Source organism: Carettochelys insculpta, chromosome 1 (assembly GCF_033958435.1).
Source record: "Carettochelys insculpta isolate YL-2023 chromosome 1, ASM3395843v1, whole genome shotgun sequence".
Classification (NCBI taxonomy): Eukaryota; Metazoa; Chordata; order Testudines; family Carettochelyidae; genus Carettochelys; species Carettochelys insculpta.
The window spans coordinates 372695319-372712768 of record NC_134137.1 but is presented as its reverse complement, the minus strand read 5'-3'; the positions used below and the strand labels follow the sequence as shown (position 1 = coordinate 372712768).

The 17450-nt window shown below is 39.8% G+C and overlaps 1 protein-coding gene across 2 annotated transcripts in view; it reads right to left on the bottom strand.

Moving 5' to 3' along the window:
- Window positions 1-17450, bottom strand: part of MKLN1 (muskelin 1) — a 147295-nt gene that overhangs the window by 107931 nt on the left and 21914 nt on the right. The window contains exons 4-7 of one of the 2 annotated variants that reach the window (XM_074975684.1): window positions 13335-13444; window positions 9056-9248; window positions 2246-2323; window positions 1395-1460 (exon numbers count right to left, since the gene is read on the bottom strand). In XM_074975684.1, the coding sequence (XP_074831785.1) occupies window positions 1395-1460; window positions 2246-2323; window positions 9056-9248; window positions 13335-13444 (447 nt within the window). Of the gene's footprint in view, window positions 1-1394; window positions 1461-2245; window positions 2324-9055; window positions 9252-13334; window positions 13445-17450 lie in introns of those variants that run through there. The other variant, XM_074975694.1, reaches the window with a different exon arrangement.

Sequence of the window (17450 nt, the reverse complement as noted above, 5' to 3'; positions counted from 1 at the left end):
GGACACACTATTTCAGATGTTGCCTCATCAGGGTCGAATAAAGGGGAATAATCATTTACCTAGATCTGCTGGCAATGCTCCTACCCATGCAGCCCAATACACTGTTAGCCTTCTTGGGTACAAAGGCATATAGTAGACTCATATCCAGCTTCTCATCCACTGTAAAGCTCAAGTTGTTTTCTGCAGACCTACTGCTTAGTCAATCCCCCAGCTGGTAGCAGTTTTTTGGAATTCTTATGTCCTAAGTACAGGACTCTTCATTTCCCCTTATTAATCAGCTACATAGGATTGAAGGAGGGGAGACAAAAGGGGGAAGAAAATTACTTACGGCAAGTGTCTTTCACTGTGTTCCTTTCCCCACCTCCTTCTGTCCTATGTAGTGGATTCATCAGTTTTTATTTTTTTCTTATCTTTATTAAATTCTCGTTGTGTGATTATCAGAATTTCCAGATCTGAAGTGGGACTGTCCCACAAAAGCTCATCACCTAATAATTATTTTATTAATCTTTAAAGTGTCACAGGACTGCTTTTTTGTTCTGTGAAGATACAGACTAACACAGCTCTCTCTCTGTAGGAATCAAGGGCCAAACACAGCTACACTACTAGTAGCAAAGAGGTTTGTGGATTTTCTCAAGCACTCATCACTCCCATTCTCAAACTACTGTATTGCAGCTTCTATAAATTACCTAAGTAATTGAAACCTGCATGATTATATTGTTATTAAAATTAGCAGAAATTTAAAATGTTCACAGAATTTTTACTTTTTGGAGTAGAACTCCTCCAGGAGTAAAGACTTCTGAGAAAAAGCGGGGTAGAGTCCTGAGATACAAAATTTGTATCCACAGCTGCAAAGGTGAGCCACAGATATCTGTGTCCAATACCCATCAACATAAAAGTAGTTATCTGTGACCAATCATTACACATGCCCCTCCACCTCCCAAAAGGATTGGTGTCGTTTTAAGATGCCCAATCCCCTCTCTCAGGGAAAAGCCCTACTTTTTAATCAGAAGGTTCCTAGGTTATCAATGGGGACAAGCAACACTTTGGTAGCAAAGGCAGAGATGCTTCCTGCCTTCAGACCTGCAGCAAGTAGGGAGAAAGGGCACCTGTAAAACACGCTCCCCCAACCTAACATCAGATCAGCTACAGAAGAAATAATCAAATTTAGCAGACTGAAATCTGGAAACATGCTCCTTTAAGGGAAAGTGTCACGACTGAGTTCAGATGCACGAAGAGCAGAGTTTTCTCCCAATACTAATAGGTGTGGAAAAAAGTAGTATACAAAGGAACAAGATGTGCTTGCATATTTATAGCTGAGCTGGTATTAGATAAACATAATTAAGTCCCAAAATAAACGACAAAGCCTTCTTCTTAAAGAATGAATAACCATTCACCTGTCTGTACATCAATGACCATCTGATGGCCTCCTCTCATTCCTGGTCTGCTGTCCTCTCCATCACCTTTTTAAAAATAAAAGGAAGATTTTCTATTATACATCATTTTTAAAAATATAATTGCATTCTTGCCATATATGCTGAGTGGAAGCAACACAAATCTAATAGCCCACAGTTCTTCAAACATTCAAAACATGCACAGCAATTATCTGGAGAACACCATGTTCTCACTCAGGGAAACCAACATGTTTTTTGGTTTGTTTTTTCTTCTTCTATTACCCAATTTCTTTGTGTTTATCTTCCAGGGAGAAGTTATTGTTATACGCAAGCCAGTGAATACAATGCTCTCTAGCAGTACAGGGACCCACTTGCAAGAGGACACAATAATCCCTGAATGCGAACACACATCCTCAGATCCATAAAAACTGCAACTGAGGAGCTTAAACCAACCTTTGCAGCCCCCAACAAGCACCAGGACCAGCCAAAGGCTACATTATGCCAAGAACTGAACCCCACTGCTCTCAGAGCTGCTGGGAGACAAGTAAGCTGGAACAGCCCCTTAAATGCTATTCTACCAACCCAGAAAAGCCAACCTGGAGAAACTTTTGATTTAATGCTATTGTTTTGTGAAGGGTTCCTTACTAAACTGTACATTCACATACTTTTAATGTCTAAAAATATATTACAACAGTGAAAAGTAAAAGACAGCAGCTGCACATGTAAAAAGCAGAATTAAGCTGTCCTATAACCTGCTTTTATGTCACCTTTCAATCACTGCATGCATAAAGTATGATAGTGGCAATTACTAACGAATGGATAATTTTAAGAAGTGTTTACATTTAAATGCTTACCTTTGGTAGTTTTCGGGATAATCTGACCCCAGCGTGGTTTGTATTCCTGCTGACTGATGTACTGATTGAACAAGCCATCTGCAAAACACAAAAAACCCAACTTATTGCTGCATGTAAAGTTTGTACTAACATTATGTTGTAGCAAAAACTTCAGGTTAAATAAAATGCTCTGACCCAAACTTAACTGCTACTCTAGAGCTCTCTTCAAACAAATATATGCATGTCAATTACTAATGTTTTCATAAATGAGACCTTATATACGTTGATAAAATAAAGAGTAAATATTAGTCACTATCAACCATGAATCAACCTAGCCTGATGGCCATGCGATGACAGTTATCCATAACTCTCCAGCATGACATGTTTTAATTAAGCAAGAAGTGGCAAATGCTTATAAATTCAGCCAGTTTAGCTCCTATTGAGCTGAAATTAGGTCAGATGGTGTCTCCAGAGCTTATATAAGAAACAAAAAGAAAAAGCAAAATGTTCAAATGCTGGGGAAAAAAAAACACAGGCATTTCATTAAAACAAAAAGGAATAAACTAGTGTTAAAGCCATCTCTTTTCCCAATTTACCATGGAAGGATGGATTTCATGGAGCTTTTTTAGTAGGGAAGAGCAAGGAACTGGGTTTGCGGGTGCCCTGATAAAAAGCAGGTTTTTTTTTTTTAAATGTTTTTAATTATTAACATGGCTATCTATTATGCCCCTGAACCACAGGATGCAGCTTACAAACTCCACAAAATTTGCCCACCTCTACTCATTTAGTGTGGAGACACCAGTTCTTTCTTTGTATTTTTTTTTTCTTTATGTGGGGTTTACCCCACCCCAATACGTTATCATCCTCGGAGCTTTGAGATAAAAGGAATGTAATGTTTATTTTTCCCTATTCAGGAGCCCAGGCAAGTGGAGGTAAGGCAGGGACTTCAAGTTACTTACTTAGCTGACATGTAGAAATGTAGCACTTTAAAGACTAACAACATGATTTCATTCAGTGATGAGCATTCATGGGACAGACCCCCTTCATCAGATCAATCTACTTCCTAAGAGTACAGATGCAAATTGTATTGCATTTCCCAAGATGCCTTTAAAGAAAAGCTCTTAGTTAGGTCTCCACTGTATATTCTTAATTTTTTTTCTTATCTTAATTTGTTAGGAGCAAGGTCCCGGTATGAACGCTTCCCAGTAAGAGGCTGAGTGTTGCCAGGTTCTGAAGTCTGGTGTCCTCAAACACCACCACATTTACAAGCTCAACCAAGAGTTATGTTGGTCAGTCTTAGCTATAAAAAAAACTTCCAAAAATATTCAGCTTTTGACTCTCTCCAAAGAGCAAACACATACTGTGCATGCATTATTAGACGCTCGTAGAATTACACATTAACAGAATCAGATTTTACAGAATGTTAGGATGGCTTGGGCTTCAGGAAAGGAGCTAAAAACAGCAAGCAACCTCTTTGGCAGTTAAGACAATTGGGAGCACAGAACAAGAGGATTAATTGCACCATGCCACCTGAAAAGGGTGGTTTAACCTCTCTCAGTCTCAATATCCCACTGGCTGCATTTGTCAAGACAACACTACTCCCCTGCTGTGAGCCTTCAGCTTCTTTTAATGCTGCTGCTTTTCTTCCATGGGACACTGGTTTGGAGATATTCCAACTCTCTTCCCAGAAATGTTTGTCAGCTGGGAGGAATTCCACATTCAATCTACAAGCATTATAAATCAGCAGAGGCTTGCTTTGTAAGTTGAATTGCTCAGTAGCGGTTTGGCACGTAGGCAGAAGGGGGTCTAGGCAGATCTCCTACTGGGTCACTGATCTATTCTAGTACCTTGCTTGCAGTTGTCAGCAGGTAAGCTTACCTGATAAACATATATATAAAGACAGACAACACACTTCATAATCGCTGTGAAGGCTCAGACATATGGCCAGATTAGGTTTTTATCAGCTGTTTCCAGTGAAACAACAGTAGTCCAGAACTATATTTTCAACTCCATTACAGAAAATTCTACAAGTACTTAATAGTTTAAAAGGAAAAGCAGTTTCCAGAGCCTGAGACACCTTTCACATGGGTGTATCATTGTCCATGTTAACTCTGCAATTATGTCCTAAGAAGGGATATTCATTAATGCCTTCACACCAACACTGATACATTTTGCATATAGTAACATCCAACTCCTAGAGATCACAGGTTAATCAATCAGGAGGCAGATCCTCACCACCACTAACCATCGTGTCTTAAGACGAAAAGGGGTCATCGTACAATTTACTAATATTAGATCAGACGTTCTCAAACTGTGGCTGGCAAACTCCATTCAGGTGGTCCTTGGAAAGTTCCCTCTCAGGTGCATGCCTGGATGGCTGCACACATGAGAATGAGGGGCAGCCCGAATAAAAGTAAGGCTGAAGGTATGATTCCACTAATCAGGTGCCTAGACCCTGGAGAGAAGACACATGTAAGGTGAGGTGAAGTCCCTTGGGGGTAGGGGAGTGTGGACAAACAGTAGGTGGGAGGGGCCAGTAGGGGAAGAAGAGGGAGTGGGGAATTTGGGATGTGCAGGGTTGCAGCAATCAGAGAAAGATGCTACCTTCTCCAGCTTCAGGGCTGCAGCTGCCAAGGAGAGATGGCTAAAGTTCTGTGGCAAGGGACAGGCCGCTCCCCAACCTTTCCCAGCCACTGTGGGGGTTTCCACAGCAGGGGAGAGACCAGCAGTAATATTAAGATTATTTGTGGGCTTTTATTTGTAGAACAAAGTTTTTTTTGTATAGCACTTTGGATAATAGAGCTTTGTAATAGTTATCTAAAGGTTCAAACAATATTTGGAAAGATAAGTGATCCGCCAACAAGCTCAGCAATTTTCAAGTGGTCCTTTCAGCTCCACACTCAAAAGTTTGGAAACCACTGTATTTGAGACTGTCGGCCAGATGAAGGTTCTGTAGAACGATTCTACAGACTAACCAAATCAATGGTTAGTTTTATCCCTCAAAACTGCAGTGTGAATTTTTCTGGAAGTTCCAGACAATCATTTCTTTCTAATATAGCCTCAGCACTTAGAGCATGGTAAGCAAATGTGACAAAACTTCTGGCTAACAACTTAGTGGCTCATTTGTCAGCAGATGACCAGACATCAAATATTGGCATGAAAAACAGCCAGATGAAGCACCTCGTTGAAAAAAGTGCAACTGGAACACTAATGGTAGCTTGCAAACAGAAATCTAATCTGTTTGTATTTTTTGCAATAGTTTCACACATTTCCATTAAGTAATTTCAATTCTGAATTTGCTGTACAGGAACATCAACTCGGCTTGTCTGTCAGAATGTAGGCTGTCTGGAAGTTACAGGAATGAATCCAAATGTGAGATATTTAAACAATGTCTGAGAATGGATATGTGGGGAACCTTTTATTTTTGACAGAAAGACAACCAGCCACCAGGGTTTCAGTATACTATTTTTCTGAGCATAATGCACATGAGGAAGTCCTAAGAATCTTAGCGAATGAGTGATTTGCTTCCAAAGCGTTCTCAAAAACACTATCCAGTGAGGTAAGGCAAATGGAATTAGTGTTCAGCACTAACAATGCAATAAAAACTACTTCTGCTTCCACTAATATACATTCTCATCCGTGCAGACCCATTCTTCCCATCAAATATGGTAATAGCCAGTGTTCCTGGTAAGCTTGTACATTCAAGAGATTCCAGTGCTGCCCCGCTGATTAGCAGAATCCCCATGGCTAGGTTTTGTGTTTCTATTGGTGTTTCACATTCACACATGCCTTGGTGCACATAAATTTATTCCCTCATTTTTCTATCCACGTGTGGAACATCCGTGGCAGCCTGCAAAAGGTATGAAGTCTCACATTTTTAAACCTAGCACAGCAAATATTAACCCCAACCCCCACCCTTTAAGTTATTTTGTGCTAAACTAACTGTCTGCCATCCCCATTAAAGATGATGGAGAGATTAGGGATCTTAAGGTTCATGGCACCATGAGGTTCATGTGCCCAGACTTAGGCTATGTAATGCCCAGGAAAGTTCAGGGTATCTGTAGGCCTTGAAAGGTAACTGGGCATTTGTGTAAGTGTTTTTCTTTAAATGTACATTTGTACAGCTTTGTAGGTATACTCTCCCCTGGCGGTCACTCAATAACAAGTAGGACGTCTTCGAGTCACCTTCCCCTATCTGTGAGTTGATGGCTGACCAGCCCGATTCTGGAGCCACAGATCTTAGCATAGAAGAGACAGGTATTGATAGCTGTTGGAGAAGCATTGGGACATTTCTGATGCTCTTTTCTTCTTTGCCTCTTCTCATCTGCGCTGCCACAGGACCTCTCAAATTGCACCACCCCTCACAGATAACTGCTCTCCACTGAGGACAGTCTTGGGAAAGGTTCTCTGAAGCATCAACACCGATCCTGCACTTTCCATGTGTGCCTTCAGCATGTCTTTGTATCACTTCCTCTGGCCCCCAACGCTCCTCCATCCTTCCTGCAACTCAGAAAACAACTGTATACAAAGAGCTCTCTCTTGGCATAGATATCCCAGTTCTTCAAGACCCTTTGACTCAGATGGGCAAAAGCAGAGCTTGCACAGCTCAGATGACACTGGATTTCTGATTCAATGTTGACTTTAGTGGAAAATTGACTTCCAAGATATGGGAAATGCTCCACCTTTTCCAGCAGTTAACCTCGAGCTCAGTGGCCAATGGTGTCCAATGCCTCCCTCATTACTTCCTTCCATCATTCCTTGTCCAGTGAGAAGAGGCTTAGCTTCTGTAGACTAGCGCCATATCAATCTATATCATCTACCCATTCTCTGTGAGTGTCCGTCTCTCCAATTTGAGCCATCCATTCTGCTGAATACCAGGGTCGTGACTTGTTGCTCGTCATTCATTCTGCTGATATGCCCGAATAGCTGTAGCTTGCATTGTATGACCTTCCGCAGCAATTTTCTGGTGACTTCTATAGAAGGTACATGAGACTGACCTGTTACCAAAGGTTAGTGGAGCACCTTGGTCTTTTTGATGTTCAGAGTGAGGCCGAGATTATCATACGCTTTGGCAAAGGCGGCAAAGAAGAGCATCAAAGACTACCATGCCCCTCTAATAGCTACCAACACATGCCCCGCCTGTGATAAGATCTGCAGCTTCAGAATCAGGCTGATCAGCTGTCAATGGACTTACAAATAGGAGGAAGACATGAATACACCCTACCCATTATCAACTGACCACCAAGATACCTGCCTAAGTGGGAAAACACTAACAATTTTCAAGCATTTGTTCACACAAGCAAAAGTAGTCATGCACTTCCCAGAAAAAGCACAATCTAGAAGGCTGGAGAAAACGCAGCAGTTGCAGAGGAGTGGAAAATAGCACAGCAAACTCCCACATGGGAAACAGGACATGCTATTTAATATACTATGTTTTTTAAAAGGAACCACAAACTAGAAGTCTATGTTTAGTTACACTTCTTTTTAACACCTACTGTATTCCAGGAACCAATCATTACTTTGATAAAAATTGCATTATGAATGTTGCCAGCAGGTGCACACTCGTCCTTCTGGAACTTGTCTTTATTAGCAGCTATTACAAAGCAGGAGAATTTAACACAGAAGAACATAACACTTGGCAGGACTTGCCAGCAAGCCTGACAACCACCATGGGCCCCAGAGCAAAATGAGGCAGGGAATGGGGCAGCTCCATGCCCCTGGAAAAGGCAGGACCAAGGGTGGAACGGGAAAAACAAAAAGGTGGTCAGCCCTTAGCACCACCCAGACTGTGACACTGGACATCCCCACCCCAACCCCACAACTGCACAGAGCGGTGCTGCCAAAGTACTTCAAAGGAGGCCGGAGCTCCATCTGCTGCCAGGCACTGGTGCAACTGTCCCCTTTTCCCCACTTGTGTCTATGGATTTGGGACTTGCCATTATGCCACCGTAACTCCACTTCAGTCAAAGGAGTTACCTAAAGATTCTCTTTTCTTCATGCCAGTCTAAGTTTCACCAGACAGAGCAAAATACCGAGACTCAGAAATTGCTGGAGTTGTAACCAAGGCTGTGTTCCAAGCTTACTGTGTAGGCCAAAACAACTTCAACTCTGCTACGCAAGCTTCCTCTGCAGTCTAGTTAAGGATCTAAATAAGGGCTCACCTTTACAATAGAACCAGTCTGTGATCTTCTCCAAAAGCAAGAGCCTTTCTGCCACTTCCACCTCAGTATCTTCTCGTAAGCCTTGTAATAGGAGGCAATTTATTGTCCCTATACCTATTCACAAAGTGTTTGCCATCATTTCAAATCTCTCCTGAAGTATTATTTCTGCTGTACTAACTAGTTGGATTTTAAAAAAAGATATCAATGCAGAAATACCATCGTTAACTAGTGAGTCTCACTGAAATACTGTCCCTCCCTTACGCTACTTCGCCTCTCATCTGGGCTGTGTTTTTTTATTAAAAAAAGTATTAGCTTCCCTTGTAGTGTTATGTCTGACTTTAGGTTGTCAGCTGTAAGAGCCACCAACCTTGCCTACATGTGTTCCTACAAGCACCTTTTAATCACTTGGGGAGCTTCAAAGTAATAGTAAGAAAAATGGAAAAATACTAGTAAGTCTGGTCAACCTTTCCAACTTTTCTCCTAATTAATTAGGAGAGCATAGTTATGCGTCCAGTAAAAGTTTACATGGCATCATGATTCAAACACTAAACAGCTCTCCTTACTTAACCCAAAACAAAAAGCTATCAATACAGCTATGTATATTTTAATGTAATTCATGGAAAGTTGTAAACAGGCTTTCTAGCCAAGATACTGCTATGGATTCACTTACCATTTACAGCTTTTTCTATCAATTCTTCACAAGCATCAAAGTCTCCTTTCAGTACTAGTTTGTCATGCAAATCTGTCAACATTGGATGCTCTAGTGCAATCTTGGTTTTCTTCTGCAGTGATTCAAAAGCTTCAGTGTAGTTGTGCTGACGAAAATGCTTTAGACATAGACGAATGGCTTCCTGTTCACGGTACTACTGGAACACAAGAAAACCTATAAGAAGGGTAGATTTGCCTAGTTGGTACTGGCAGGAATTTCTCATCAATTTGTTGGGGTGACAGTGAAGTAGGTGGTCTCATACATATTGTATACATTAACTGTTCATAGCCTACAAAGCTAAATGTAATGCACTTTCCATGACATCTACCTTTCAAGAGATTAGACAGAACTTTGTCTTATTTCTTTAAGATTTATTTTTTTTTTTTTAAATATATTTGCAAGATGTGACCGGACACTTTACCACAGTGTCAAATCTTTAAAATAACTGCCATTCTCTTTTTAATCTCGTTGTTCCTGCTGTTGCTGAATTCTAAATGAAAATGGAGCGGTGGGGAGAAAACCCTTCACTCCCAAAGTTATGTAAGCATGATGCAATCAAATTATATAACAAAATACTTTAGAACAGTAAGTAGGTCGCAGCATCTCTAAGAAGGTCACAGCATCTCTAAGAGAAGGAGCATAAGAAAAAGAGTACTAAAGAGCCATGTATTACCCTCCCGCCGCCGCCACACACACACACACTATTGATGACCATCACCATTATTTGAAAACAAAGGCATGTGAACCCAGAGCCTCCAAAGCCCAGCTGTCTTCCTCACCTGTAACTGGCATACATGCCAAAACTAGCACTGCAGATTATTTCCTCACAGAAACATACTGTATATCCCACCCCTCACTACATCAGTACTTCCCACCTGCCACCCAACTAACAGCGAAGGATTTGGATACTTGGGTCTGGAGGAGATCCATTCAAGTACAGTACCCAAAACTCAAAAAATCATACAGCTGCTAAAAAAGCTGTCAGAGAGGGGGAAAGATATCTTCATCAGCTTTAAGTATGCTAATAGAAATAATCAGATGGAAGGAATTTAGAGGGACATTTTGCGAAGTGTGCAAGCAACTTAGTACATCTACTTTCAATGGAACTCTGCGCCCATCTCTCTGATGAGATTACAAGTTTGGTTGTCAGGTATCTGTCTTAATACCATACCACATTCTGATTAAGAAACCTAGAATACAAAATTAACATTAACATGAAGTGGATTAAAAGCTGGTTAATAAACATGTCTCAAAATATAACTGTAAACAAGGGATCATAAAAAATAGGTGAATATCTGGTGGGATCCTGTTGGGAATATTTCTTGTCCTTATGCTATTTAACATCAATTGGAAGAAAACAAAATCAGTGAGAAAGTTTGCAGATGACACAAAGTGGAGAATTACTTTAAAAAAAAGGGAAGAACACAAATCTCTGATTAAGTACAATACGTCTCTTGTAGCAAGCAGGGCACAAGCAAACAATGCATGTTTCCATATAGCTAACATACACCCATACACCACACTTACAAAATGGGAGAGACTGTCCTGGGAAGCAATGGCACTCTTAAAACAAAACAAAAAACAAAAAACAAAAACACACACAGCTGACCATGAGCTCCCAGTCTGATGCTGTGGCTGAAAAACCTAATGAAATCCCTGGATGCATAAACAAGGAGACCTCAAGTAGAAGTAGAGTGGTTATTTTACACTGTGTCTAGTTCTGATGCCCACATTTTAAGATGGATTTGATAAATCAGAGGATGAAAAAAAAAGCCATGAGAACAACAGGATTGGAGAATATGCTGTACAGTGAAAGGCTTAAGGCAATCAGTCGCTTTAGCTTAAAGAGAAGGTAAGGAGTGATTTGATCATATAAGTGCATTCATGGAGAATAAATAGTTAATAATGGGCTGTTCAATCAAGCACAGAAAGTTGTAACTTGTCCAATGGCTGGAAGTCAAAATCAGATCAATTCAGATTACAAATAAGGTGTTTATTTTTATTTAAACTCAGAGCAATTAACCACTGGAACGACTTCCTAATTATCACAATGGGTGCTCCATTACTGATTAAAAAAAAAAAACAACCCACCACTAACTGGAATTAAAGATGTGCTTTTGCTCAAAACTATAGTAATCCAATAATTATTTTGATGAAGTCCTGTGGGCAGAGAATTATACAGGTCAAACGAGATTGCAACTCCTCCTGCTTGAGATCTATGAAAAAAAGCATGCAAGTCCTTGTGAATATCCTGCTCTGATCTTTACAATTAAGACTTATTGCTAGCTTTATCAAACTTGATTTAGGCTTTTTCCATTCACTTAAGATTTCACCTTTTGCCTCTTAAAATATAGATACCAAGTATTGGCAATTTTATTTTTTAAGTAAATTTTAAGCAGGAAAAGTCAGTTTTTGTATTTTAATATATATATTCAAAATGCCTGAAGTCAGATGACTTTTGACAAACTTTTTGAAAACTTAAGGGCTATCACAGTCCTGTCCATCTTCCACCATCATTAAGTAAACCTTTGGTCACATAAGTGGGAAGAAAAAATACCTACTATAGGTATGAAACCAGTTATTCCTAATCCAAAATTATTTACAGTCATCTGTGAACTGGTAGTTATTTGAACATGTGGAGATGAATGTTACCTGTGACTTCAAAAATCAGCTACCAGCACGTAAGTGAAAGTGACTAAGTTGTGCGCTAACAAAAAATACAGAACACTGACAGGAATATGCAAATAAAGCTACGAAATCAGCTTATTAGTATAACTGAATGTATGAGAAACCAATATAGACCCATTTTGGTATATAGAACAGGGTTTAGAACTTTAAAAAAGTGTTCACTTGTACATTTAAAAAAAAAAAAAAAGACAAAAAACCTAGTTGTTTAGATGAAGCCTTTATAGACAAGTCCTAAATTACTGAAGTAATGGAAGAATACCTACCCAATAATAAAAAATGCAGACTTGAGCCCAACAAATTCCCTCATTTAGTCATAACTTCATTTTAACTCTGGTGTAATTCCACTAAGGATATTAATAAATTTGATTTATTTAGCCCATAAAGTCTGAAATTAGCATGGAGTGCTAATTTTGATAATATTTACAATGAGCTGCCCCATAAGCAAAACTGTTTATTGTAAAAGACTACGCTGACATCCAGCACAGCTTTTATTGTTAAAAACTGAGGTATTACACAGTGTATTGTCTCTCACTGTTCATCTTCTTAGACTGCAAGATCTTTTATATGTGGAGAGTAAACACATTTTCACTGGTCCAGCATTAGCACAACAGAGCCCCATTCCTGGCTGGGAGTCAAGTACTATCAGTAAGGCCCTGTTTCACATGCGATATTGCAGAATCCACAATTTCTGTAATATTAAGCTTTGATTGCAATTCTGACACCCCTGAATTATCCATAGCAGAAAACTGCAAAAATAAAGGATATTACTTCAAATAAGATGTCCACTATTACTTCACTGCAATTTTCCACAGCTTGTCTGCAACTCAGGTGCTTTTTTTTTTTGGACAATCAGCCAAAAATCCAAGTACAGCCTTAATCATTTATATAAAACTTAAGGCTAATTTGTCTGTTGAAGTTCAAGTAGACAAACCAGACTATAGCTGCAGGCTTGATTTTAATCAACTTTGCATAATTAGCCGAATGGGATAGGAAGGAAAAAATCTCGTTAAATGGTCCACTGCAGCTGAACTAGAAGTTTAAGTACTATCTAATGTGTTCTACTATTCACTAGCAAATGCAGGAATGAGAACTGGAAACAGTCAAGCAAAAGCAATCCAGGAAAATGCTCTGATGGTGATGAAAATAGTTAATTGAACTAGAATTTTGAAGAGGAGTTTAGAATGGAATGTTATAAAAACTGAGAGTCCATAAAAGCAACAGGGTTTAAGGCTGACCTATCAAATTCATGTAAAGTGTATTATAAAGGAAGCAATGCAACATTCAGAGTTCAAGAACCAGCGACAGGAAGAATTACAAATGAAAGGGGAGGAGGAAAAAGCTGCATGGATTCCTATAGGATTGACCATTATCAACCGCCATTTCAGAAGAGAGGAGGACTGTGCGCACAGGTGCATTCACACACTTTGCTGATGTTTTCCATATAAATTACCCTCATACACAAAAGATGTCAAACTATCAAAGCCCACCATACTGACCAAAGACAAAAAAAAGTGCACCACTCTGAAAGCAGTCATTTAAAGTGTAGGCCTACCTTGCTGTACCAATTGAGGCAGGGTTGGACCACATCTGGATCATCAATGCCATTAAGTTCAACATACCAAATACTAAAATTGAAGCTGGGTCCCCATGATAACAATGGAACTGGAGAGGAAGAGGGTGGGGCGAAAAAGCAGAGCACATATAGGTCAAATACTTGTTAGCTTATTGATCAAATCTATAAGATTTATTTCAAAAGAATGCACTTTTAGACCAATAAGAATAATAACCACCACAGTAAGAACAATGGGATTCCATTTGGATGCCTTCCTACTCAAGCTTCTGGACTATGGACTCACTTTAATGGAAGCATTTTAATAAAAGGGACTGAGGTCCATCCAATCATTTGGCAGTAACATGAGACTTAGCTGTTCATTCCACCACTACTACAAGCCTGAACCAAGAACTTTGCAACTGTTGTATGTATTTGGTTCTTTTAACCATTTTCAACTCTTCCCCTTTGATTCCTTATTTTGTAAATAAACCTTCAGAAATGAGATACTAAAGGATTGCCAACAGCATGATTTAGGGTGAAATCTACATTATTTATTGAACTAAGTGTGTGGCTGGTCCCTTGGAATAAGAAGAATCCAACTGGGGTTAACGGTTTTAGTCACCACTCATTCCTATAAGCAGGGTTTTTGGTGGCCATACAAAGGAACTGGAGCATCTGAGGGAACTGCTTTTATGACTTCTTGTTACCCAGTGTGGTGAAACAGAAGTTCTCTTTTTGGCTGGTTTGATGTACATTATAAATGGAGGACCTAGTTCATCCTGGATTGGATACTCTCAGTAGAGTCCCATGAAGGAACACCTCTCACACATACCTATAGAAAATGTGAAGCACTACACACACAGTTATGGAACATCAAAAAATACACTGCTCAATTTTAGAAGTATAGTAAAATAGACTTGGGGCCCAAACTAATTTGACCAGGGTGGGGAATACCCAGCCCGCAGTCTGGACCTTGTCTGGATCCAGACCCTGAGGCTCAGAGCTCCCCTCCACAGAAGCCAGCCCACAGGAGGTGGAGGGGAGGGTTCAGAGCCCAGAACCTCACAGGCCAGATCAAGCAAGTTGCATTCTGGATATAGACCATGGGCTCTGCTGGGAGGGGGTGGGGGGGAATGCTGGGGGAGAAGAGAATGTGTTTACTTCTCACTATAACTCACTTCTCCAAACAATTTGTCTACAGGTCAGTGGCCCCAGACCTGCAAAAGTTCCCTGCTCTCATATTTCATAGATATCCCTTTAAAAGTGAAAAAAGCTATTGAAATGTTACACTTCAGAAAAGAAAAATGACATGTTCTTAGGAACAGCAAAGGATGCCAAAATTCAGTGCAAAATTTGAACAGCAGGTCTGTAGGCAGATCTAATATGAATGAAGTGTAGTGCTGTAGAGCTACAGCATTTAGTTCCATTAACTATACAGAACCCAAGAAAGGACTGCACTGAAGTTGTAGCATAGATGTGAAACTTTGGAAAGATTCAAAAGTACAGAAGACTATCTCTGCTGAACTGTACTAGTGAGTAAATATATTTCATCAGTTTCCAGTCTCACTCACCAGCAACCACTACTAACATTCCTCTCCAGATCAGAAATGGATTTAACCCAAGAGCCTGCACAGCAATCTTTCAAATGCTCTCACATACAGATTTGCATTTAGAAGTGTTAAAATAGTTTAATATAATTGTTTTCATTTAGTTCCTTCTCTACAAGAAACAGCATTGACCCTTCATCCCATAATTTTATAGGCTATAAAACAAAAAAACAATAAGCCCCAATAGCACTTAACTTTTAGGTCACTGCAGCTCACAAACAGTATGGAAGCAGACAGTGGGGGGGAAGGGGACAGAAGTCAAGAGACATGAAGGCCTGTAAATGCTCTAAATGGTGTACTATTCAGCATCCTCTCCACTAAGCAAGGCAGATTAAGAACATACCTCCCCTGCCCATCATCCTTGAACTAGTTATCCATCCAGTTACAAGGCATTAGTTATTTGTTAAATTATTAAGGAGCTTTGGCCATTTATCTCAACAGTTGCCCTCTGTCTCATGCTGAGCCATTAACAGACCTGGAATGGAACTTCTCAATGGTGAGCCCAAACTGTGGAGCTAGCTTCAAACAAAGGTTAAATATCCCAGGTTTAACACCTGCCTGATGGGGGGCACAACTTCCCTTTACACTGGCGTTTTAAGGGAACAGCAAGTTCCCAATCCCACTCTGTTTTACCTGGGGTTGCAGTCAGAGCTATGAAGTAGAGCATAAGGATCAAAAGTTAAATCCCTTTCAGGGACATTCTTATTTATGTACATGATAAGATATTAGGGTGGCAGGAACTGCTGAAATATAACCACCACAAGAATGTAAGACTACCAGCAGTTCAATAATCTCATTAAACATTCAGTAAGGTCTTACATTTGTTCACATAAACAGAACTGATGAACAGTGGTGTTCTCACCAGCAGAGCTCTATCATGCAGGATCATTCTATTTCACAAGTATTTAAAAATCATTAACATTAAAACCAATTATATAACATATGGAAAGGACAGATGATAGATGCCTTGAAGGAGCTAGAGTCCAAGAAAGTCTCAAATATTTTAAAGTTGCTCCAAAAGATGAGGGAGGAGAGGAAAGAAAAGGATGAATTAAACAGCAGGAGAACCTGCTTTTAATCATAATATATAGGGAGGGTATTTTGAGGTTCTTTTCCCATCACTCTAAACACATCTCCTCTGTCTTGAATCTCTCCACTGGTTCCCACTCCTCTATGTAAAAGACAAGGTTCTCATCTTCACTTTCACAGCTCCTAGAGAGAGCAGCACAGCATTTCAGACAAATGAAGTGTTACATTGTTGGGGTAGCAACCATTTAAATTAGTCATGACATAAGGAGAGACAGACGGTGGGATGCAGTGTGAAAGTGGTGAGATTCACACAAAATAAGGTCAATAGGTAACCATGTTTTAGTTATGTACTGAGCTGGTTCTCTTAAAATTTATTGTATTTGCAATTTTGTGTAAGAGCTTGTAGCAGGGTTTGAAGAGGGACTTGCAGGAGGAGGTGGTGATTACCCATGCCCCATCTAAGATCTTTTCCCAACATTTCCCTTTGTCACCATCAATCCCAGGACTTCATACCTAATCTGTATGGCCATCCAGGCCTGTCATATCTTCACAATATTTGAGAAATAGTCCCGTAAAAAGGAAGTTCAGAATTTGTTCTGCAAAGGTATTCTCACTGCATTGGCTGTACCTTACTATGAGCATGTTCTATACTGACTTGTGCTGGGGATTCACATCCCTTTGGGGGAAAGATTTAGAGGTCTTTAGCTCATTGTACTCAGAGAGGGAGCCATGTTATTCTGTATCTTGACAAAACAAAGTAATCATACAGCACTTTATTAGGTGATAAGCTTTTGTGGGGCAGACCCACTTCTTCAGATCTGGAAAAAGAAGTGCGTCTGCCCCACAAAAAGCTCATCACCTAATAATTGTTTGGTCATCTTTCAAGTGCTACATGACTGCTTTTTTGTTTCAGCTCATGGTAGAAAGCTTCATGAACACCTCGACCTAAAGATGCTCAGAATATTTTGTTTTAAGTACTACAGCAACCAGTACTGGACATGTAAACTGTTGAGAGCAGCTGAATCACTGCTATGCTAACAAAAAACTGGTGCAGACCAGAAATCAATATACTTTTAACAAGATCAAAAGCAGCAAAGATAAAACATACAGGATATTATTAACTGGCACTAAAATGCTTTTGTTTTCATAAAATGATGTAAAAAACAGGCCTACTTTGGAAGCGTGTGATACAGGATGGATATAAAACCATCACCCAAAATATTATGACTGGGGAAAAAAGCAAACGAATCCTGGAGTTCATCTATTTCAAATGTGTATCTACAATTCCTACAATGTCCTCAACTCTGTACCTCTGCAGGCAGACATTATGCTACATACACAGACACATGCTAGACGATGTAAGTTACACAACATTGCAGTAAACTTATGGACAAAGACTAACCAGAGATGCAAAAGTAAAGCAAATATAGATCTACTCCATTATACCAAAGCTTAAGGCACCAAGCAGACTGATTAACTC